Source organism: Symphalangus syndactylus, chromosome 4, assembly GCF_028878055.3.
Source record: "Symphalangus syndactylus isolate Jambi chromosome 4, NHGRI_mSymSyn1-v2.1_pri, whole genome shotgun sequence".
Classification (NCBI taxonomy): Eukaryota; Metazoa; Chordata; class Mammalia; order Primates; family Hylobatidae; genus Symphalangus; species Symphalangus syndactylus.
In genome coordinates, this window is record NC_072426.2 from 157,159,404 (window position 1) to 157,182,589 (window position 23,186).

Consider the following 23,186-nt stretch of genomic DNA (forward strand, 5'->3'; position numbering starts at 1 on the left):
CAGAAGCTTTTCTTACTTCTGTAGTTAAAAATCCAGGCACCTGCATGACATCAAAAATAACTGCTTCAGCTGTAATACTTTTTAAATTGGCACCGAGAGGAAGAAATTAATTCAGAATCCATGAAGAATCTGGCAAGAATGACCAGGACTCCAGTCAGTCTTTGCAATCTAATCTTTAAATGCATGAACGTGAGGGTTCAACAACTGAAAACTTTAGTCCTAGGGAGTTAAACTACAGGAAGGGTCATGTCAAAAATTAACATGTCTTACATACTTGTGTCATGGCTTGATGAGTTTTAAGAAAATAATATTTGATAAATTAGGATTTCATTTTAAAAAATAAAATATTTACTTTTCTCTTAAATATTATAAAAATGAGGCAACAGCCCAGCCATTGTATGAGTGGCATTTGACGCTTTCAGTGCTGGAAGGCGTTAGGAAGGGTGACAAGCTGCAGAATGCAAGACCGTCTTTCAAGAGGTCCAGTGTATTGTCACCCCACCCCCAAATGGAGGTCCTTCCAGAGTTGCCAATCTCATGTTTCAAGAGAATCTGGAAATTTGGTCTTATGTGAAATCTCTACATTTCATTAAATATTGACAATTGTGTGTGTGTGTATGTTTTAACGTTTGTGTGCCAGCAACATGCAAGTCAAATGGAATACATTATCGGGCTACCAGTTTGCCAACTTGGTGTGGACTCAGCCTGTTTCTAGATTGAAATGGAGGTTATATGAAAAGGGAATGTTTGATATATTTTTCATTCAACTTAGAAGAGATCTGAGTAAATATAAGCTGTTAATTGTATCAGTTAGCTTTTGCTACAAAAATGCTGGGTAACAAACAACTAAAGAATATCAAAGGCCTATGGCAACAGGCGTTGATTTCACTCATGCCTCTGTGGGTTCCCCAGGAGTCAGCTGATCCAGGTGGGGCCCAGCAGGGTAGTTCTGCTCCATCTGTACCCATCCTATTTAGAAAAGGGGGCAAATGAAGATCTCTTTCACTCGTGGGATGGCAGAGGCACCAGAGCACAAGCCCATTGCACGAAGGCTCTTCAAGCTTTGTTCATGCCAGCCCCATTAACACTGCAATGACCAACGCAAACCTGCTAAACTCAAAGTCAAGGTGTGGGGAAGTGCACCCCACACATGGGAAGAGAACGGGAGGACTAGTTCTAAGCTAAGTAGAGATCTTATCTACCATATTGGTCTCCCTGCTTTTCCTTTTGTCCCCGAGAAACGTTTTCTCCCTCTTCTTGTGATATTTCCTCCTTTTTCAATATTCTAATTAGTATGTTTTGATAATATGTATATGGTTTAAAACCTCTAACATGAACCCACCCTTGCAACATACAAATTATTTTAAGCTTTCCAGCATTTTATCTCTGAATATTCTTCACTGTCTGATTGCATATATCTTTTTGTTAAGTCCTAGGCAAACCCCTTTCCTTTCAGTAGTGAGAGAAACAGAATCCCAGGTGACAGCCACTTAAGTGGCGACAGATAGTGTTGGCAAAGACGATGGTCTTGGAGGAAGGACCTGCTTTCTGCCCTATGAGTGCGTAGCCACATCTGACATTGAACAACCCAGCAGCTTTTTAAATCCTTGTATTTTTATATAGCTTCATGAGAAATCACATGGCTTTTCTGAAATTGGTTATGTACCACCCACTTTTGGGCTCTAAAATAAAGAATGGAAAGAACATAGAGCCAGTGTGTAACAGTAAAATGCTCCTCACTGCCAAGCAGCTGATAACAATATCACTAACTTGGAATGCTTTGTGGATTAATCCATAGGTCGTTTGTACTTAAAAGAATAGCTGTTTTAGTAGCTTTTATGGGAAGAGAACTTAAATCCCAAGGCCCTGGTTTTCAGACAGACTGAGGAGCTTTTTCTTCTGTGTGACACTGATGACTCATTGGTCAGCCTCAGAAGTTTGCAAGGACACCGTACAAAACCAAGTCTAGCGCAGGAGTTTGCTAACCTGCAGGCCTAGTGTGGCCCACCACCTGTTTTTGTAAATAAAGTTTTATTGGAACACAGCCGTGCCCATTTGCTCATGGATGATCTTTGGCTCCTTATGCAATAGTGGCAGAGTTGAGTAGTGGCAATGGAGGTCATATGGCTAAAAGCCTAAGATATTTACTATGTGGTTCTTTACAGAAAAAGTCTGCTGACCCCTGGGCTAGGATATGGTGGTAACTATTTAAAGTTATGTTCAGCAATAGCTCCAGATTTTAAACTGGTATTTCATAAAAAATGAAAGTTTGTTTCCTGCCTGCCTTCTTTCCTTTCTTCTTAGCTCTCTTTCTCTTTTCCTTCCCTTCCTTCCTTTGATTTTTTTTTGTCTGTCTTTTATTATCAGTTAAGCTACAGCAGAAGAAAATATTTTAGAAAATCTAACCCTTTAAATTCTACTTGAAAATTGTATTTTTAATGACAATGCTAAAACTCTGAAGGGATTTAAAGATCGTATTTGTATTTTTTGTTTTTTAAGGTAAGAATAAAGTATTGTTATTTTATATCTTACTATTGAAAAATAAAGTTTTTGAGCCTAAGTATTATTAAAATATTTGGATCTCATATTTAATTTATTTTATAAATCAAAAGTATAGTCTAGAATTTGGCTTATTTTCTTGTTTTGGGCATCCATATTCTAAAGAAAGTTTTTAGTGAATAGTCTTCTAGCAAAAATTTCTGGGCTGGGCGCAGTGGCTCATGCCTGTAATCCCAGCTCTTTGGGAGGCCAAGGCAGGCGGATCAGAAGGTCAGGAGATGGAGACCATCCTGGCTAACATGGTGAAACCCCGTCTCTACTAAAAATACAAAAAAATTAGCCGGGCGTGGTGGTGGGCGCCTGTAGTCCCAGCTACTTGGGAGGCTGAGGCAGGAGAATGGTGTGAACCCGGGAGGCGGAGCTTGCAGTGAGCCGAGATCGCGCCACCGCACTCCAGCCTGGGCGACAGAGCGAGACTCTGTTTCAAAAAAAAAAAAAAAAAATTCTGATACATCAAAAGTTAAATCTTTCTATCACTTTTCTATAAAAGTGAGAAAAAAAAAGTTGGCTGAATTTTTGAAAACCAACTCAACAACTTTTATCTATCAGTTTCCATTACAGAATCAAGAATATTTTAAAAAGGTTTATAAAGAATAATACTTGCTTCTCGTATTTCTAAATAACTACGCATCCATTCATCCAGAATGATCATTTAAATTGGTGGTCTGGTACCTGTTAAGCTGTTACAACTGAATCTTCCTGGGAGGAAGGCTGGTCTTCAGGGACATAGAGCTAGACCTATAAGGCTAGGTATGGAGCTGAACTTGACTTTAGAGATTTCTGGAGAATGTTAATATTACATACGCTGTGTTCCGTCTCCCGTTCATCTCATTATGTTGGCTCTTACTGCATTATTCTTCAGCCAGTGTTCTTCACAAACAAGAATAATCTAAAGATGCTCATTAAAGCGTTTCACTTGAAGGTGCTTAACATACAGAACGTGTACATGTGCTCGCTGTTCTGACAGTTTGTCAGATTCGCAGGACTAAAGCAATATATAGAGGCTGATTGTGGTGGCTGACACCTGTAATCCCAGCACTTTGGGAGGCCCAGGTGGGCGGATCACTTGAGGCCAGGAGTTCGAGACCAACGTGGCCAACATGGCAAAACCCTGTCTCTACTAAAAAATACAAAAATTAGCTGGGCGTGGTGGTGCGCGCCTGCCATCCCAGCTACTCGGTGGCTGAGGTAAGATAATCACTTGAACCTGGGAGGTGGAGGTTTCAGTGAGCCGAGATTGTGCCACTGCACTCCAGCTTGGGTGACAGAGTGAGACGCTATCTCCAAAAAAAAAAAAAAAAAAAGCAAAGCAATACATAGATATAAGTAGACCACAGTGTCATGCAGCGTTTTAAAATAGTTATTTTTGCTTTGAAAAATGTAAAGGTGTGGAAGAGATCAGGTTCAGGCCTGTTAGGATGTAAAGTTTATTTTTGTTCTTTAAGCCCTCACAATCTGCATTCATGATGAACTTTCAGAGTCGAATTTGGAAGTAGTGGAATATGCAAACGTTAAACATCCATCACAACCATCACTTTCTCAGGTCAACCCTACAGATTTCTGGTAGAACCCTGAATTTCATAGATGATCAGTCAGTATGTTAGGGCTTCATAATAAAATGATAATCATAAACATAAGCAACTTTCAGTTAAGTCTGAAAACTCAGGTCACAGCATGGAAAATGGCTTGGACAGGGGGCAAAGAATGTTTCTAGTGTGCATTATCAAATTAAACATTATTTGATTGATATACCTGGAAACCCAAGACATAATAAAATTTAAGCACAAATACTCTATGGAAACAGAAAATTTTTTCTCTATTTTGTTCTCTATTTTTCTTTTTATTCCTTCATTTGAGAACTACTGGAGAACTTGTTTTTAATGGTAAGTAAAGATGATTGCATTGTAGTCATGATTCTATATATTAATAGCTTTATGAGTTTCCTAAGATCATCATTTGGAAGGCCTACAGTCAGTAAATTCTATAATAAAATTAAACTTTTGCTTTATAGTAATAGCTATTTTTATGACATATACATCAGCTTTCCCTTATTAGGAGCCATGGTAAACTGGTCAATCATGAATACTTATAAATGAACCTTACAAGTTTTTGAAAAAGTTTGTCACATTGTTGACTAAAAGTCTGCTACCATTTAATATGTGGTCGGTTTTAAACATGGGCTTGTTATCTTGATTGCTGTGCCAAACAATGACAGTGGGCATCATTCCTGAGACTGTGGTGCAGAGGTGTGCCCTCATCTCAGAAGGTATATTCCATGTCAGTGGTGTCCCCTGAAGTTATTCAGTGGAAGGCACTTTGGGAGGCAGAGGCGGGAAGATCGCTTGAGCCCAGGAGTTCGAGACCAACCTGGGGGGCAATGTGGAGAAACCCCACCCCATCTCTACAAAAAATATAAAAATTAGTCAGGTGTGGTGGTGTGTGCCTGTAGTCCCAGCTACTCAAAAAACTGAGGTGGGAGGATCACCTGAGCCTGGAGAAGTTGAGGCTGCAGTGAGCTGAGATCTTGTCACTGCACTCCAGCCTGCGCAAGGGTGAAACCCTGTCTCAAAAAAAAAAAAAGAAAAAAAAGAAAACAATTTATTTCTATTTTGTACAGAAAGTATTATAAAATTAAAAAACAAATTTTGTTATTATTGGTCTTAAAATCATTTGTATAAAAACTAATGCTTGCTTACCAGAAGTAAAGTATTAGACTAAAAGGAAACCATGCGACTTAAAAATTAATTATCTTAATACATTATCTATGACCAATGTTACCTTTTCCGCCTTGGTCACTAAAGATGCCTTCTGAAGATGGTAACACAAATGGGTGTGTATGTTACCTCGCATTCACGGATTTTCTCCCCTTGAGAATTCTAGGCCATTTCTAATTCCTTTATTTCCTACTTTGGAAGGACTTGGGGAGTTGAAGCAGCTCAGCTGACCCAGGTGTTCTAGGTTGGTGCACATTGTTGTTTGAAGGCAATCTGGTTTTCCGTGGGTCCCGACCCAAAGTGGAGACTAACTCCCAGTTAATGTTTACTGAGCACTCTCTGTGTGCCAGGCACTGCTCCACACACTAAACTCCTTTCACCTCAACCCTGTGGCTACAGGTACTATTGTTATCTACCTTTTGACGACAGTGAGTGGAGGCTCAGAGAGGCTGAGCTGCCTAAGGTGGTGCCAGCTGTCTTCATTTGCTAGGACTGCCATAACAAAGTGCAGATGGCTCAACCAAACAACATGTATTGTCCTACGGTTCTGGAGGCCAGAAGTGCAGAATCACGATCTCAGCAGGATTGGTTGTCCTTCTGAGAGCTGTGAGGCCCCTGTCCTCGGCTTATGGATGGCCACCTTCTGTGTGTCTCCTCACACTGTCTTCCCTCTGTGCCTTTCTGTCTCCAGCTTTCCCCTTTTTAGAAGGACATCGGTCGTATTAGATTAGAGACCGCTCTAACAACCTCATTTTAACTTAACTCTAAAGACCCTTTCCCCAAATAAGGTCATATTTAAAAGGGTATTAGGAGTTAGGATTTCAACATACAAATTGGGATGGGGAGTGCGTAATTCAACCAGCGACACCAGCTAACACTAACAGGGCAGAGGTTTCAATCCAGCAGCCTGGCCCCAGCCTTTTAGTCTCCACCTTACACTGCTTCATTCGTGTTAGGTTGAACCACATGAAACTGCCATTTTTGTGAGTCAGATGGTTAAATATGGGCAGTTTCATATGACTCAACCTGACCGATTTGAGATCAGTCTTCTAAGTATTATCACCCTTTATGTGCCTGGCATTGAGAAATGGAGAATACCCAAGAAATGAAGTAAATGGGCTGGAGCCTGGAGAAGTTAAACTCTCTTAAGAATTTATACTCTTAATTCTGTCTCTTAAGGTAGACGAGACATAAACATGCACAAAAACCCTTTGAAAACAATTATCAATCATACAAAGAAGCTTTCATCATTTCCATCTGGTGTGTCTATTCTAGCCAATATGGGAATTTGGGACAAACAGATACAGAATGTCAAAGCCTTCACTCATGTATTTATTAGGGCTCTTTGGTTAGAAGTTAGAAAAACCACCTTCATCTTACTGACTGACGCCAAAAAGGAGAACATTCTTACATGAATTCTGCCCATGCGGCAGTCAGTTTCCAAATGGAAGGCGACGACTCCAAAATGAGAGGGTGCATCATACACAGTAGTCAAGTCTAGTTGCCCTTTTATATAATTCACAGCATTAAGTTTAGTAAGTAAAATCTTTAACAGTGAGCACGTACAGGAACTATTCTGTGGTAGCCTCCATATATGTTAGATGTATTTTTTAATATCAAGGTAGATATTTTCACTCTGCTTCTCTGGTTGCTTTTATTGAAAAAGCCTTTTCTATGCTTTCATATCATATCATGGGAAACATTTTTCATTTTTCTCTCATTTAAAAATATACTGTCTTTCCTGTTTCGTTCAGGAAACAGGAAACAACAGGTCACAACAGTAGCAATCTGACTCCACCTAACTTCCATCTCTGTCTTCCCAGCTTTTATATCTGCTCTTTCTGTGGGTAGTAATTTAGGAGTTATCCAAGAAGGCGAGGATTTGCACTGAATTTAATGAACACCTTTGTCTGAATTGTGCTTCCTAGTTCTGTGATGGTACTTCGTTCGCATCTTGGCAGAATGAACAGGATCCTGGAAATCAGGAATCCACATGTTCTGTCTTCATTCTCACAAGTGGGTTTTTTTTTTTTTTTTTCAGGTGTTCCAACCCCAAGCCAAGAAATTCTGCGGCACACGCTGAACACGCTGGTACGGGAGAGGAAAATCTACCCAACTCCAGATGGCTACTTCATCGTGACCCCACAGACTTATTTCATAACTCCTTCCCTCATAAGAACTAACAGTAAATGGTACCATTTGGACGAGAGGATACCTGACCGGTCTCAGTGCACCTCTCCGCAACCCGGGACCATCACGCCCTCTGCCTCAGGCTGTGTCAGGGAAAGGACATTACCCCGAAACCACTGCGACTCTTGCCACTGCTGCAGAGAAGACGTGCACAGCACGCATGCACCCACCCTGCAGAGGAAGTCTGCCAAGGACTGCAAAGACCCTTACTGCCCCCCTTCTCTGTGCCAGGTGCCACCCACTGAAAAGAGCAAAAGTACTGTAAATTTTTCCTATAAGACAGACACGCTCTCAAAACCTAAAGATAGTGAAAAGCAGTCAAAAAAATTCGGGCTAAAGTTATTCCGGCTAAGTTTTAAAAAAGACAAGACCAAACAGCTGGCCAATTTTTCTGCCCAGTTTCCTCCTGAAGAGTGGCCCCTGCGAGACGAGGACACGCCAGCTACGATCCCTCGGGAAGTAGAGATGGAAATCATCAGGCGCATTAACCCGGACCTGACCGTGGAAAATGTCATGCGGCACACCGCGCTCATGAAGAAACTGGAGGAAGAAAAGGCGCAGAGGAGTAAAGCCGGGTCCTCTGCCCATCACAGCGGAAGGAGTAAAAAGAGTAGGACTCATAGGAAGTCCCATGGAAAGTCTCGGTCTCACAGCAAGACACGAGTGTCTAAAGGAGACCCCTCCGACGGTTCACATCTGGATATCCCAGGTGAAAGAGAGTATGACTTTTGTGATCCTCTTACCAGGGTGCCCAGGGAGGGCTGCTTCATCATTGAACACAAAGGAGATAGCTTCATCATGCACGGCAACACAAACGTGCTCGAGTCCCACTTCCCCATGACACCAGAATGGGATGTGTCTGGTGAATTGGCTAAAAGGAGAACTGAGATGCCTTTTCCTGAACCTTCTAGGGGAAGCTCCCACTCAAAAGTGCACCGAAGCCACAGCCATACACAGGACCGGAGGTCCAGGAATGAGAGATCCAACAAAGCCAAGGAGAGATCCAGGTCGATGGATAACTCCAAAGGCCCTCTGGGTGCTTCTTCTCTAGGGACGCCAGAAGACCTTGCTGAAGGCTGCAGCCAGGACGACCAGACCCCCAGCCACTCCTACATTGACGACAGTACTTTAAGGCCTGCACAGACTGTTAGTCTCCAAAGGGCTCACATTTCGTCCACAAGCTATAAAGAGGTGTGTATTCCGGAGATAGTCAGTGGCAGCAAGGAGCCGTCCAGCGCTTGCAGCCTTTTGGAGCCAGGCAAACCACCCGAGAGTTTGCCATCCTATGGCGAACTCAACTCTTGTCCAACAAAAACAGCCACAGATGACTATTTCCAGTGCAACACCTCTAGTGAGACGGTGCTCACGGCACCGTCACCTCTGGGAAAGAATAAGGAGGACCATGACACTCTGACTTTGGCAGAAGGGGTGAAAAAGCTCTCCCCATCTGATAGGCAGGTCCCCCACTCCTCCAGGGAGCCTGTGGGCCACAAGGAGGAGTCACCAAAAGGGCCGGGTGGGGGCCCAGCTGCTTCGGGAGGAGTGGCTGAAGGGATCGCCAATGGACGCCTCGTCCAGCACCATGGTGCCGAGCCCAGCAGCTTGGACAAGAGGAAAGAGATATTTAGCAAAGACACACTGTTCAAACCTCTTCACAGCACCTTGTCTGTAAACAGCTATCACAAATCGAGCCTGTCCCTCCTCAAATCTCACCCGAAGACACCTGCCGACACATTGCCAGGCCGATGTGAGAAACTGGAACCGTCCCTGGGGACCTCGGCGGCACAAGCCATGCCTGCTTCCCAACGTCAGCAGGAGTCAGGAGGGAACCAGGAGGCCTCTTTCGACTATTACAACGTCTCTGATGATGATGACTCCGAGGAAGGGGCAAACAAGAACACGGAGGAGGAGAAAAATAGAGAGGACGTAGGCACCATGCAGTGGCTCCTCGAGAGGGAGAAGGAAAGAGACTTGCAGAGGAAGTTTGAAAAGAACCTCACCCTTCTCGCCCCAAAAGAAACCGACAGCAGCAGCAACCAGAGAGCCACCCACTCAGCGCGGCTGGACAGCATGGACAGCAGCAGCATCACAGTGGACAGTGGATTCAACTCCCCACGGTAGGGAGAGGTGTCTCTGTGCACACACGTGCACCTAGCGGGGCCTGGGGCTTTATGCACGTAACTTGACAAGTTTCTGATTTCGTAGTCTCAGTTCTATGGATGAGGGTTAAGAGTTGTATGAGTTGTATTGTTAACAATCTGTTTCTGACTTCTTTTTCAGGAATTGAAAAAAATGTTTCTGCACCTGTAGAGATCACCAATCTGGACTGGTGGGTTGGCTTCTCCCCTCAAACTTGCAGCAGTCTGATCTAACTAAAACCAACATTTCCAGTATTTTTTTGCTACATTCATATTGCCACCCATGCTAAGAGAAGGATGTTTTTTAAGTCCTTCAAAAATAGTAACTTTTTGAGTAGAATAAATAGTCTGGGGGTGGGGGAGGAAGATAGGGGTTGGGAGTAAATTGATTGATGCTAAGATAGGGGTCCCTCTAGTGAAAATATAATAGCAGATCTCGAAACCTTTCCAATGGATCTAGAAGCTTGTTGCCATTTGGATCCCGGTGTTCTGTGCAGCCTGTCCCTCTGGCTCACACACTTTCCTTTCACCGCCAAGAAATGGAATATTTCTTCCCTCACAGCGAGGGCGGGGGCCTGTGCTCTGTTAGATCAAAGCATGTGCCATGTTTATTTCTCCTCCTGCAGAAATGACAGAGCCCATTTGGGCAGTCTAATTGTAGTTCCTTCTTGTTAATAGGTGTTAGGTCAGCAAAGGGTTGACAGTGGAGAGTTAGTGGTGCCCAGTGGTCATGGCCAAAGCTCTAGAGTTGTTCAGGGATTCAGAAAGCAAACAAGAGTCTGTGCAACTTCCTTTTTTCTCCTTAACTCTTTCTTCTCCTCAAAAAGCAACATGGGACCTAATTCTCTTTCTGACTTCTACTCCAGATTGGTGACTCTGAGATGCAGAAATACTACTGAGAGATTGACATTTTTCATCAGCTGTGATTCCCAAGATTTGACAATACTAATCATTTTAACACGGATTCAGATAGGATTATGTACTTCATATATTTATTTTAATTATTAAGAATTAAAATTAATTCTGTTGTGATCTTTTCACTATATCCCTGGATAATTTTGGAAGTGAGCATCACACAGCTGGAACTGGGAATCATTAATTGCTTCGTCCCATATTAGGCCTTTGTGATTTATTAAAGGGCTGGTTCATTATTATTATTATTATCATTATTATTATTTTGCTCTTGGAGCCTTTCTTCCTAGTTAACACGTGTGTGGAAGTCTAATGTCTGCACAGAGCTGAGAGATGGCCGTGGTGACAGTGGAGACTATGGGCCCCAGTCCCTCTCCCCATCCCTCGAGAAGCCTCTGAGACCTCAGGGAGCCATGGGCCTCAGCCTGAAAACCACTGGTCTACTAAGTGGCTTTTCTAAGAAATCATTGTTGCTAAATAATTTTTTATCTCAAATCAGATATTAATTTATTTCCCAATTTATTTTAACTGTCCTTTTTTTCTTCATGTTCCTGTTCTACTCTTTTTTCCTCTTGAGTTCGTAGTAGTGGATACCAGATTAGCAAAAGAGAAGGTCTGTAATCCGTGGTAGAAGTTGAGAACAATTGCTGGTGGAAGGTGTGGTGTATTTGCCTGTGTCTTTCTGTTCTATTGTTTCTCATTGTGTAGCCTCTGCCTCCTACCTGCTTTTCACACGCTCATTTTAAACCTTTCTCTTTTCCCTCTGGGCCCCTGGACTTCCACAGACAGGAAGCTGCCATACTAAAGAGATAGTTGCTAAGGAGACATTGGGAGTAGTGTAATGGGTTCTAACTAGAAAACCTTCCACTGCATAATATTGAAAGTTTTTTGTTTGTTTGAAGGTAAACAGAGATATTCATGAAATGGTTGAACCAGTATCTCTACAGAATATATTTTACTATCTCTAAACTTGGGGTGCAGAATATAGAATTTATGACTGGGATTATTTCTTGAAGTAAGTTGATTTTCAGTTGTTTCAGTATGTGCTTAAAGTTAAATGCTTTGTCATGGCAGAAGGTAAAGATTGTTCTAAAGAGACAACCTTCACACGATAGCCACATGTCTCCCCACTAATACTAAGTAGAATTTTCTCTACATGAAAACATGTATCACCTATACCTGTTATGCAGTTAGAGAATCTACAGAACAATTGCTAATTTTACCCCTTTCGTATTTACTACCCTTTGATTAGAAGCTAGGTGACAAACTATTTTCTACACACCTTAATAAAGTCACTGAGTTGTCTCGCTGATCCAGGAGTATGTTCTGCAAGGGAAAGTATTTGACTTCTAGAGACTTTACTCTCCAGTCTGGGGGGTATTTTAGCCAAATAGCATTATCATGCTTATACATTACCACTGCTGTGAGACATGGGAATCATTTTAAATTTGTTTTGGAGATAGGGTCTCACTCTGTTGCCCAGGCTGGAATGCAGTGGTGATTGTAGCTCACTGCCTCCTGGAACTCCTGGGCTCAAGCAATCCTCCCACTTCAACCTTCTGAGTAGCTGGGACTACAGGTGTGTGACACCATGCCTGGTGATTTTTTAAAAAATTTTTGTAGATCCTTCTGCCCTAGCCTCCCAAAGTGCTAGGATTATAGGCATGAGCCACCATGCCCAGCCCTGACTTGCAAATCTTAAGCAGGCCATTTATTAAAATCTTTCAGTAAATAATTCGCTGAGCAGGTAAGCCCCAACCAAAACAAACAAACAAACAAACAAAGACCCCAAAAGGTGATTTTTCTCCACACTGCAGGGTTTCAGTGCTGGCTCAGAAGTCATGTTCAGACACATTTCCAAAATTCTTTAGTCCCTTTTGTTGGGAATTAAAGGGTATGTAGAAGGAAAAAGGGTAGAAACTTGAACTCTGCTATGAGATCTAATATTGAAAATGAAAAGTCTTGACGTGAGAAGCTTTTGCGATTTCAAATGTGAGGCCTAAAGCTGCTTGATAAACACAATATGAAAATCAGAGACCAAAGGCTGCCAGGGGTATATCTGCTTAATGTATTGCAAGAACGTGTGCTGTAGACGCCTGGGGCCAGGGGAACACATGCGCACAGAAGAACGAAAAACATAGCCGCTTGGTCCATTTCTCCTGCCTATAAAATCCTGAAATCCTATTTTTAAGGTTGCACTCCATTAGCTCTCTAAAAAACAAAACAAAACAAAAAAAACCCAACTTTTAAATTTGAGGAGTATTTTTACTGCTAACATTCCACCTCCTTTAACTTTTTCATCAGCACATCCGGAGACCCCAGTATGAATGTCACAGACTGTAATCATTATTGCAACAATAATGAAATACATTCTTTACCATTATTTACCACTATTACATATATTACATATTTACCACTATTAATATGTTGGCTGTGATTGAAGGTGGGCTAAGGGATCTTACAGTAGAGACAGACCCCAGTTCAGATCATCTATTGCAATATGTGTTTACGGTGCCTGGTATACAGCAGGCACTCAGTAAATGTTGAGCCTACCCCTTGAAAGCTGGTTTAAGAGTGAATCCTTTGGGCCTTAAAATGTATTTTCCCATAGAAAATATGTCATTTGTAATACATGGATTCTGAAGCGAACCCACAGTCACTATTTATTTCATCATATGCTTGGTATATAACAGAAATAATCCACATTTTCTACCTTATTAGCGTACAGATTCTTCCTTGATGCTTATTTCTTCTTCACAGTCACCCTAGGAGTAGGTAAATCCCATCATGACTCTCTATCTTTTAGAGATGAGGAAGTCAGATACTGTAAAAAGTTACCTCAGTGATTAAGAACGAAACCGAAGGAATGTGTCTTGAAATCTTTGGGGTTTTGCATCTTTCCTGCCCCTCCTCCTTCCTCCACCTGCTCCATGCCTCAGTGGTAGCTCTGGCAAAGCCACTGGTGAATTTTCCTGGGGGAGACGTCATGTAGGCAAGTCTCGCATTTTCCCTTTTAGTGATGACATTTTGGAGTGTCCTTTAGGTATGCTCAGATTTACCATAAGCATAATGAAAAACTTGACTTCTCCCTATAAATGGATTACCTTTCTGGAGGTACCCTCGACATTCAAGAAAGTACCAGGGTTTTTTTTTTCTTTTGGTTGTCAGTGAACAAACTGCCTTTTAAACAATTAACTCTTGGCTTCTTGGTGAGAAGCAAACTCAAAGCCACAAGGAGTTAGGCTTAAATAACCTGTTGGAAAGGGCTATCAAAGTACAGGATTCAGACAAAGTTGCTATCAGCCTAGGATGGGAATGAGAGAGGAGAGGACGTCTTCGCTGTAGTAGTTTGACCTGTTAACTAGCTCTAGCAGGCTTAAGTCAGTTGTGGGGACCAACTCTCAGAGAATATTTCCTAAGTGTTGACTCTGCCTCATGCAGTGGATGTTTTGAGAATGCTTCTGGCTCCCTCGGTCTCTGTAGCTGATACGTTTCTTGTAGCCACATTGAGGCCCTGGAACAGGAAACGTACTCAGTTCTTCTCAATCTGGCCCAGTCATCTTATTTCTGCCATTGCCCTGTGCATTTGAAATCTTAACTGTTCTAAATATCTTAAAGCAATGAAATAGATTCAAATGTTTCTAACTTAGAAAAAGTAAGAGAGAGAGCAAAATAATACAGCTTTTAAATCACCTCTATTCTATATGAATTATTTTAAAAAGAAAATATTTCACCTATAATCCCAGCATTTTGGGAGGCCAGGGCGGGCAGATTGCTTGCACTCAGGAGTTCAAGACCAGCCTGGGCAGCATGGCGAAACCCAGTCTCGACTGAAAACACGAAAATTAGCTGGGTGTGGCGGCACATGTCTGTGGTCCCAGCTACTTGGGAGATTGAGGTAGGAGGATTGCTTCAGCCTGGGAGGCCGAGGTTGCAGTGAGCTGAGATCATACCACTGCACTCCAGCCTGGGGGACAGAGCAAGACCTTGTCTCCAAAAAAAAAAAAAAAAAAAAATCCAACCAAAAACAATCCTGCCAAAGTGGGGCAGAAATGAGTGGAAACTTAACAAATGAATGGGAAAAAAAATCTAAGTTCCCTTATCGAAAATATAATGTATTTTAACTAAAGTGTTAAATTTTGAAACAGTGGAATAAAGTGTTTAAAGTGAATTTTATTCCCATCTGTGTGGCAAATGCTCAGGGTCCCCCCAAAAAGGGCATGCTCAGAGTCCCCTGCAGTTGAAATCTGCTAATCCAGAACGAAAATGGAATCATTAGGGTAAAATTATTGAGTGTGTTCAGGAGCGGCTATGCCAGTGAATTTCCAGCCTGAAATGAAATCATGACTTAGGTGTATTTATGAGTATCTATTTTAAAAACCACTGTGATAGCTAGCTATCACCTCAAATTTTGAAGTCGTTTCCTTGAGTGTGAAAAGGAGAAAGACATTTCAAAGTGCATTTAGCTGTTTAAAAACCCTTTATTCACTGAGTGTGCTGCTGATTATTACATGTCTGTGGAAGCTTCTGGAGTCCGTGGTGGAGAGGCAGATGTGAATAATCAGTCGAGATGTATATTGATATGACATTATGAACCAACAGAGGAAATCCATTAACGACATCATTTGCTCTTCCTCTGGGGCTCAATTTATAATTATTTATGTTCCAAACAAAACAAAACAAACCCTTTTTGCTCTTTTAGTACTCGGGAGAGCCTGGCTTCCAACACATCAAGCATTGTTGAAAGTAACCGTCGTCAGAACCCCGCTTTGAGCCCGGCCCATGGTGGAGCTGGTCCAGCCTTCAACTTCCGAGCGAGCACGGAGCCCCCGACAAATGAAGCTGAGAAGCTACAGAAACCTTCCAACTGCTTGCAAGCTTCTGTTACTAGCGTGTGATAGTCCTTCTGCCTCAGATCTTCTGTCTCATTCGATACAGCAAAGTTTACGACACTGGGACTGATGTTTACATCTTTGGAAAGACAAGCATCTCAACCACAGTTTTTGTGTTTACTTAAACTGTGCTGCTAAGTAGGGCTAGGGCAAAAAAACAAAAAATCTTTATTTCAGAGTATTGCTTTTCACATTTATGGCTCTGTAGCAACTGAATAACAGTAGGGGTGATATGTATACTTTTGCTTCACTAATTGTATCTGAGCACACATAGGAAAGTCTAGACACTGTAAGTGTAATATGCATTTTCAATGTCATGCAGTTGCCAATTCCATTTTAAAATGCCACAGATGCGTGTTGCTCCCAGTCTGTGGTTAAACGGTGCCACAGAACTGATCCTTGACACTTCCAAAAAACAAAACAAAACAAAAAAAATTAAAAAAAAAAAAACAAAAAAACTAAGCTACCACGAAATGTCAAATGCAAGGGTCCACCTTGAGGGAAATAGATGCCAAACTAACTAGAAGGGACCCTGGCCCTTTGTGTGTGAATCGTTTATGCACCAGTCATTTTTCACTGTGAGTTTTCGTGACACTATTTTGCAGGAGCCCATGGAAGTGTGTGAGAAGGGGTTGCAATGGAAATCGCTGGGAGTGAATGTTTTCAGGGTTTTGTTTTCAAGTATAACAGATGCTTGTCTGATTTTTTAACCTCCCATCATCACAAACAGGAATATAGGCCTTTGAATCTGAAGTGGACAAAGGAAAGGAATTTCCAGTCTGGCTGGGGCACAGCACTAGGTGATGGAAAAGGTGATGTGGACTTGTAAAAGGTATTACTCAAATATTGAAGGAAGAGAATTTCCTCCTTGTGATACTTAGGATGACCCTATCTTACTCTAATAGATACAATAATTAGTTTGTTTAAAAGCAAAATGTTCTTTGTGATACAAATGAAGAGTAGGGCCTGAGGATGTTATTCTTTCTAATGGAAGGACATAAATCTATTTTATGTAGTTTTAAATAGAATGCCTAAATTAGGCTGTGGGAGATAATTTTTAGTGGTTATACGAAAGAGCAAATTTAGGGAGAGTTGAACTTCAGGCCTTTTATTCCTGGGAAGATATCTATAGAGAAAACTTTTAAAATAATTTTTGATTAGAAATATACATGTGCCCACGTAATAAACAGCAGAATGTGCTCATTCTGCCAGTGTGGTATAATCCTAATTTGTACTCCCCTAAAATGTATCAGAATAACAATTATGCATACATGAACTATGCCAGAGTAATGTTTACAGATACCTTGTAACCAATTTCAGGAGGCGTTTTTAGCTGGCTGTGTAGTTAATTAGCCCAGCTTATTTCCAAATGGTTTGTTCACATTTTGCTTTGGTTTACGATGTCATGTTGAACACAAGGAAGACCCAGCAGCAAAGGGATGACCAATAATTTCATCTTATAGCAAAGAGACATTCCAACGTTCCCGTGTTTTATTTTCTGAGAACAGTGGGACAGATCTGTAGTAATGGAATATTATTTGCAAAAGGGTTACATGTGACACAAGTAAGTGTTCTGACGTAAAGTTTTATTTAGTTCAGTGGCATGTGCTGTTGGGAGCCATACACCATAAAATATATAGATCCCAAAATAAATCTAGAACATTTTCACCTCCAATTTCAGTAATTGGCATATGATTTGTGAGACACATCTGTTTTTGTATGAGGTTTAATCACTAGCAATCTGTTTAAAGAATCCAGTCCTATACACAGCTGGACTCATTCTTGAAACCTTTAAATGCTCCCTTATAGTTTTTCAGTTATTTGGAAGTTGCATTGGGTCAAACTGAACTCCTTGAGTTTGGTATAAATTCCTTTTTTGTGCTATTATAGTGAAACTTCAGCACGTTTCTTAGTAAACTCCCATACCATTGAAATGCTTAAGCCAGTTGGCTTTCAGTCTCATGCCTGATTTCCTCCAAGGCATGCCTCGATGCATTGTTTGTCTCATTGCTTAGATATGTCCAGAAGGAATGATCATGTATCTAATAGACTACATAGTCGGTTCCCTTGGGGAGTTATGTATCATACGGTTACTAAATTTTTGTCTAAATTCATTTTTTCCAAAAACCTGCTCTCAAACTTTCTTCTGCTCTCAGTTCATAAATAATATAACCATTGAAACAACACATCAGCCTCTAGCTGATCCTCTGAAAGTAGCCATTGAAATAATCGAATACTGTGTGAACAGGAAAGGAAAGCATTACCTTTAAGAGAAGCTTTAAAATAGGAATTTATTGATATTTCACGAGATATAGGTTTACAGAAGACATTATTCAAATAAATATGTACACTATTTGCCTGATGCTATGGGGTACATAATTTTTTAAAAACTCCCTTAGACCAGCAGCCATTAGTGTAGAAATGATGGACTTTAAAGGTGATACTATGTAAGCAGACGTTGCATATAAAAATATTCCTGCCTGAATCTGATCGAGATTCTTGAATGGGGGAGGACTGGCAGCCGGCTGCACATTGCAAATGTCATCCGAGGTCACGGTGAGGCTCTCGGTCCCGGAACAGTGGGGTCATCGCCAGGCGTTGCCAGTATCCCTTTCCTCCTGTAAAATCATAGCTTTGTGTTACACGACTGCTTATCCAGTCTTAGGGTTTAGCAACTGAAAGGTTTACAAAACTGAATCTGGTTGAATCTCTGTGAAAGGGTCAACACATCTGTCGGCATTTTGCACACTTATGTATTATTATGATACAGCATATTACTTTATGGTAATTTTTATTTTTACATATAACTACCTCCATAAATTTGATGAAATGGCAGCCGTGTGTTAAAGTGTATCGTTCAGAAGAGCAAAGTTGAACACTTCCTTCAACGTTAGGGCATGGCGTGCTGTGTGTGTCAGTGATTGCCTCTGTGGACTCATGACTTTCCATCGCCATGGCTTTCTCTTACGCCGCTGTTTGGCTTTCAGATGTAATCCTGTCTTCTCCTCTCTTCCCCACGAAAGCGCACTCGATTTTGTTAGGAATGAACGGAAGTTTAAAAATTCTTGTGCCCACCCCCGCCCTCCACCCATTCCTGTTAAAAGTTCTCTGGCGAAGAGCCAATGGGTGAACATAATTGAAAGAGCTATTTGCTCCTTTGGAAATCTGATTTGAAGTCTAAGTTTTCAGTAACAGAAGACACACAAGCAATGTGGACTGCCAAGCTTGAAGCACTTCGGGCTCTGCCTTCACTCGCATGCTACCATGTCGAGCCCAAACTTCACTTTAATTAAAAGAGCTGTGCTGTGAATTCCACAACTTCTGTTAAATAATTTGTATTCCATTATATATATTTTGCACATCTCAGGGGACCATAATGAACATACGAAAGGGGGGGGTGCCATCAAATAGAGAAAACAAGTAGAAGAGGTGAATGGAGACTAGCTGGATAAAAATAACAAATTACTGCTTCTCTGATGTTGTGAAGGTCAGGTTCAGGAAGCATCAATTCACAGTTAATCTGGAGTAACAAGGATCTGAACACCAGCTGTTCCCAGGTCCCTCTTTTTCATAGCCCAACCAGCATTTCTAAAATGTAAATTTAAGTTACATTGCAGTCACCATGGGGAGAAGAAACCTGTTCAGTGGAAGCAGAAGCATTGTACCTTTTTTAGGTTGGCGCAGCTTTGCAAAACTCTACCCAGGATAAACCACTTATCACCACCAAGTGTACTTGAAAATAAAATTTTTAACTTAAATTACAAGCATATTGCTCACAATACAATAGTGATCATTTTTTGAAAGTCTCGCCATTTATAACATGGGCAGTATTTGGAGCTTGATTTAAAAACCAACAACAACCGATAATGACTTTGCACGATTCACTTTGGGATCTCAAAGTGCTTCCAAAGCATTCAGATTCACAAACAATTCAAAGACAGGTCATCTTTGTAATACCCATACTTAAAATGAATAAACAAAAGGAGTGACTTAAGATTCCCCAGGAACACAGTGGCAGCTATTGATGATCTGTTTTCTATCTGTTTGATAGAGCATCATGAGAAATCACTAAATACAATGCTATTTTTCTGATGTGTGCTAATAAAGTCAAAGAAAACAAATACAACTTGACACTTTTGTCCATTTTCATTCAAAAAAAAAAAAAAGTTCAGGGTGTTTGGAATTTTACACCTCGGCACACCTTAGTGGTATCAATGGATGAAGTGGGTGATTGACAGATCCACCCAAATGCCATTGCAGTCAGAAGCAGATCTGGACACACACCCTTGTTTACAGTTTCATATTGGGTTTCTATAGTTCCCGTGCTAAATCACCATCTTTCGGGAACATGACTGCTCTTGGCAGTGGACGGTGCTGAAACAGAAATTTTAATTAAAAACTTTATCGAGTACTCTTCACAGTGCTGCTTAGCACCATAGAAATCCAGTACAATGTATCGAGCCCTACTTTGGAGGAGCTGGATTTCTGAGGGAGCTGATCCAGTTCTAAGTGTTTTCTCGAATTAGGAGATAGATGATCTTTGACGGCGATCTCCTCCATCACCACAGGCCAGTCACAGAACCAACTAGCCACGTGCTGCCAGACCTCAGTGGACCCAAGCAGGAGCAATCTCTTCTATCCCCCTATCTCCCCCAGGACCATCCTGCCCATTGTCAATGTCATCCAGCGCTCTTCTGGTAGTGAGTGACTTTTCTGCACATGTTTAGGGCTTGGGGGAGCTAGAACACAGGAAACATGAATGCAAAAGGCATGGAAAACACTGTTTTGCTTCGGGTTAGTAAAATGTGGGCAAGAAAAAGATTACTATCGGTCTGAGCTTTGCCAAGTGAGATAGAATCAGCTGTCACCCCATTCCTCTCCTAGAAGGTCTTATGATATTAAGGATACATCCAATATTTTCCCACAGATTTTTATTCAGGAGATGTTTCATAAATTACATATATGAAAACATTCATTATTACATTTCCTTGTGTGTTTCAAACAGACATTGGCACCTTTCTGTTGAGTGAATACTCTGCATCTTTTTCAGCAGCAGCCCACAAGGAGATTCCCAGAGATGGCTCCCCTAACACACAATCCTGTGATTTTACAGTTCTATGACTTACAGTTGATGATTCACAAGATTCAGGATTCTACAAGACTCAAGGGGGAACTAAACTTCCTTCTTATGATTGTACATGATCAGTTATAGGGCTGTAATCATTAATGGTTGGCTTCAAATGTGGACACACACACACACACACACACCATGCCAAGGAAGGAATGGGGGTGTTTCAAGTCAGGCAGCGATGATTCTGGAAGGTTGAAAATGTAAGGTTAGAAGCTTGGCTGGTCCATGTACAGTTGTCTGCCTCCCTGTCCCAAGGCTGATCTTAGTAAACCTGTTCCCTTGCTCCCACCAAGAAGAGGTACCAAATGTGAGACCTGAGATCTCCTCCAATATCTGTCCTCTGCAGTTCCGGGAAACTAATCATGAAGTACACACGCAGCAGCTCCTCCGCTTCCTTTCCTCCAAGGTCCTCCTTTCCATTCTCCCACCTAGATACTGACACGCCGCCACGGTTTCCACATTGGAAAGGCAGAACACTGTGCAGTATCGTGCACACTTGCTGGGGTAGGAATAGAGCTGCCCTAGGGTCACCTTCATGCAAGTATTGACAGCTACAAATTAAAGTCCTTAGAGCAGTTGACACAGATACTACGTTCTAGAAGAGAATTAAATTTAAACGTCAAGTTTAAAGGGATCATAATTCTGCAGGTATCTTTCTCTGAGTGGCTGAATGTGACTATTGCATTAGGGTAAATGAATTAAGACGTGCAAGTGGGATTTACTGTATGTTAGAAAGGAGTTTTGCAGCCAAGACTGCCTTGAATAAAATGTGTTTGCACTGAAAAAAAATTTTAAATTACTTAGTCTCTGGTTGCTGTAAAGGTCATCCAAGATGGATGTTCTGTTTATATTGTATAGTATTTCATATGAAATAATTACAGTTCATGAAATGTCTTCCCTAATGTTACTGATTTATAACAGCACATTTGTAACATGGTTTTTATCGTGTCAGTGTACCATACTGTAAATGATGATTACTTGTCATGCTTAGTATAATAACTTAAAAGAAAAAAAAGGACAGGGATTTTTGTAAGTCTATATTTGAAAGTCCCTCCCTATGGTGATACTGTGTTCATGTTGTTTATGTAGTGTTGTGTGAAATATCCATTTTGGATTGTGTTACTTTTTAAGATATTAAATAACATTTGGTTATATGTCTTAAGTGGATTTTTTTTGGTACTTGAGAGAAAATATTTTAGGTGAGGTTAATTGATTTCTCTCTTCAATTAATAGGATTTTATAACATTGTGATTATACAATATTATTAGAGCTTCTGAGTTAAAACAACTAAAAAGGAAAATTTCTGATCAAAATTCTTTTTCCATGAAATTTGGGGAAAAAAATCACATTTTTAGGTAACTGAATTTAAAACAGAGTGAGAGAGATGCCTGTAACTACATTTTCTATATGAAATTATAAAGTGATGTGATGAGGTCTGGGGTTTCTTTTTCATTAGCACTCATGTCTCAGCTTTTGTTCCCAAGCGGATGGGATCCTCTCCCCGGTAAACACGAGGAGGCTGCTCACAGGTTCCAGTGAGTCACTTGCACAGGTTCGGAATCCTCCATGTTTATTTGCCTTCAGCTGTCATTCATTCTTCTGAGTCTCTCACTGTGGCAAATCTTTGCCCGTAGAGAATGGGCTTTCTCAAACCAAAGAGATTTGCTGCCCCATTAATCGTGGAGCTAGAAAATAGTATTCTCAGTCAAAAACAATGAGCCATAAAGTTGAGCCTGATTTTCTTATAAAGGCAATATCCAAAGTAGACTTCCAAAAATTGTTGTGAACAATGACAGTGTCTTCGGATAAGTGTCTGGAGACCCCAAGGTGACTGCTTTGAAGAACAAGTTGTATTTTGTTGCGTAAGTTTGTCTTTATATTTTAAACTGTCTCTATACAGACGTTTCCTTTTTCAGGCATGAAGTTAGGAAGAGCAGGAATACTGGGAGTATATTGTGAGTTTTACTCTAGGACCAAAAGCAGCTGTGGTCAAGGAAAGGTAATTGTGCGTTCCTTTCAGAACGATCTAGTGAACTGAGGAAACGTGAGGACTTAAGGAGAAGGGGGGAGGCAGGATTCTGATTCCTTGGAGAGACTGGTCACAGTTCATAAACACGTTGTCTTTCCAAAGGAAACGGTATGGTTTTAACTTATTTTTAGCATTTAGAGTGGTGGGTTTTCTCCCCTCCTTAGAGAAAATTCAAGCAGAGTACTCAATACTTGCCTCCTTCCCTGGTGGTGGCCATGAAATTGAGAACCACTGAGTAATCAAAAGAAGTTATTCACCTGACCTTAATAATTCATTTAAGTGTAAAATCTTATCCCTACTGTGGGAGTTCTTGGGTTTAGGGACACCCACCTGCCCATCTTCACGCTCAGTGGCTCCAGACCTTTCCTGTCAAGCAAATGGTTAATCATGTGTGTGATTGATATATTTGCACAGTACATTGCTCCATACGGGAATTTCAAGAAAAACCAAGGCACCTGCGCTCAAGAGAGGCCAAATAGGTTGCTTAACTGCAGCTCCCAAATTCCATCAAATAAATTCCTCCCAGGTCACTTTCCTTTGTGTTTCCCTTGTCCCTCATCCTTTATTGTAAAGTTCCATGCGTTATTTTTGTTTTCTATTACCTTGAGTTTATTTTACTTT

General features: G+C 41.1%; 1 protein-coding gene across 9 annotated transcripts in view; it reads left to right on the forward strand.

Moving 5' to 3' along the window:
• The window catches only part of STOX2 (storkhead box 2), a 226,206-nt gene extending 204,516 nt beyond the window's left edge, over nucleotides 1–21,690 (forward strand). For 7 of the 9 annotated variants that reach the window (XM_063637663.1, XM_055276513.2, XM_055276511.2 and 4 more), the window contains 2 exons: nucleotides 7,315–9,580; nucleotides 15,216–21,690. In XM_063637663.1, the coding sequence (XP_063493733.1) occupies nucleotides 7,315–9,580; nucleotides 15,216–15,411 (2,462 nt within the window). In that variant the 3' untranslated portion in view covers nucleotides 15,412–21,690. Of the gene's footprint in view, nucleotides 1–7,314; nucleotides 9,585–9,743; nucleotides 10,695–15,215 lie in introns of those variants that run through there. The other 2 variants (XM_063637664.1, XM_063637665.1) reach the window with 2 other exon arrangements.
• The last annotated feature ends 1,496 nt before the right edge of the window (nucleotides 21,691–23,186 follow it).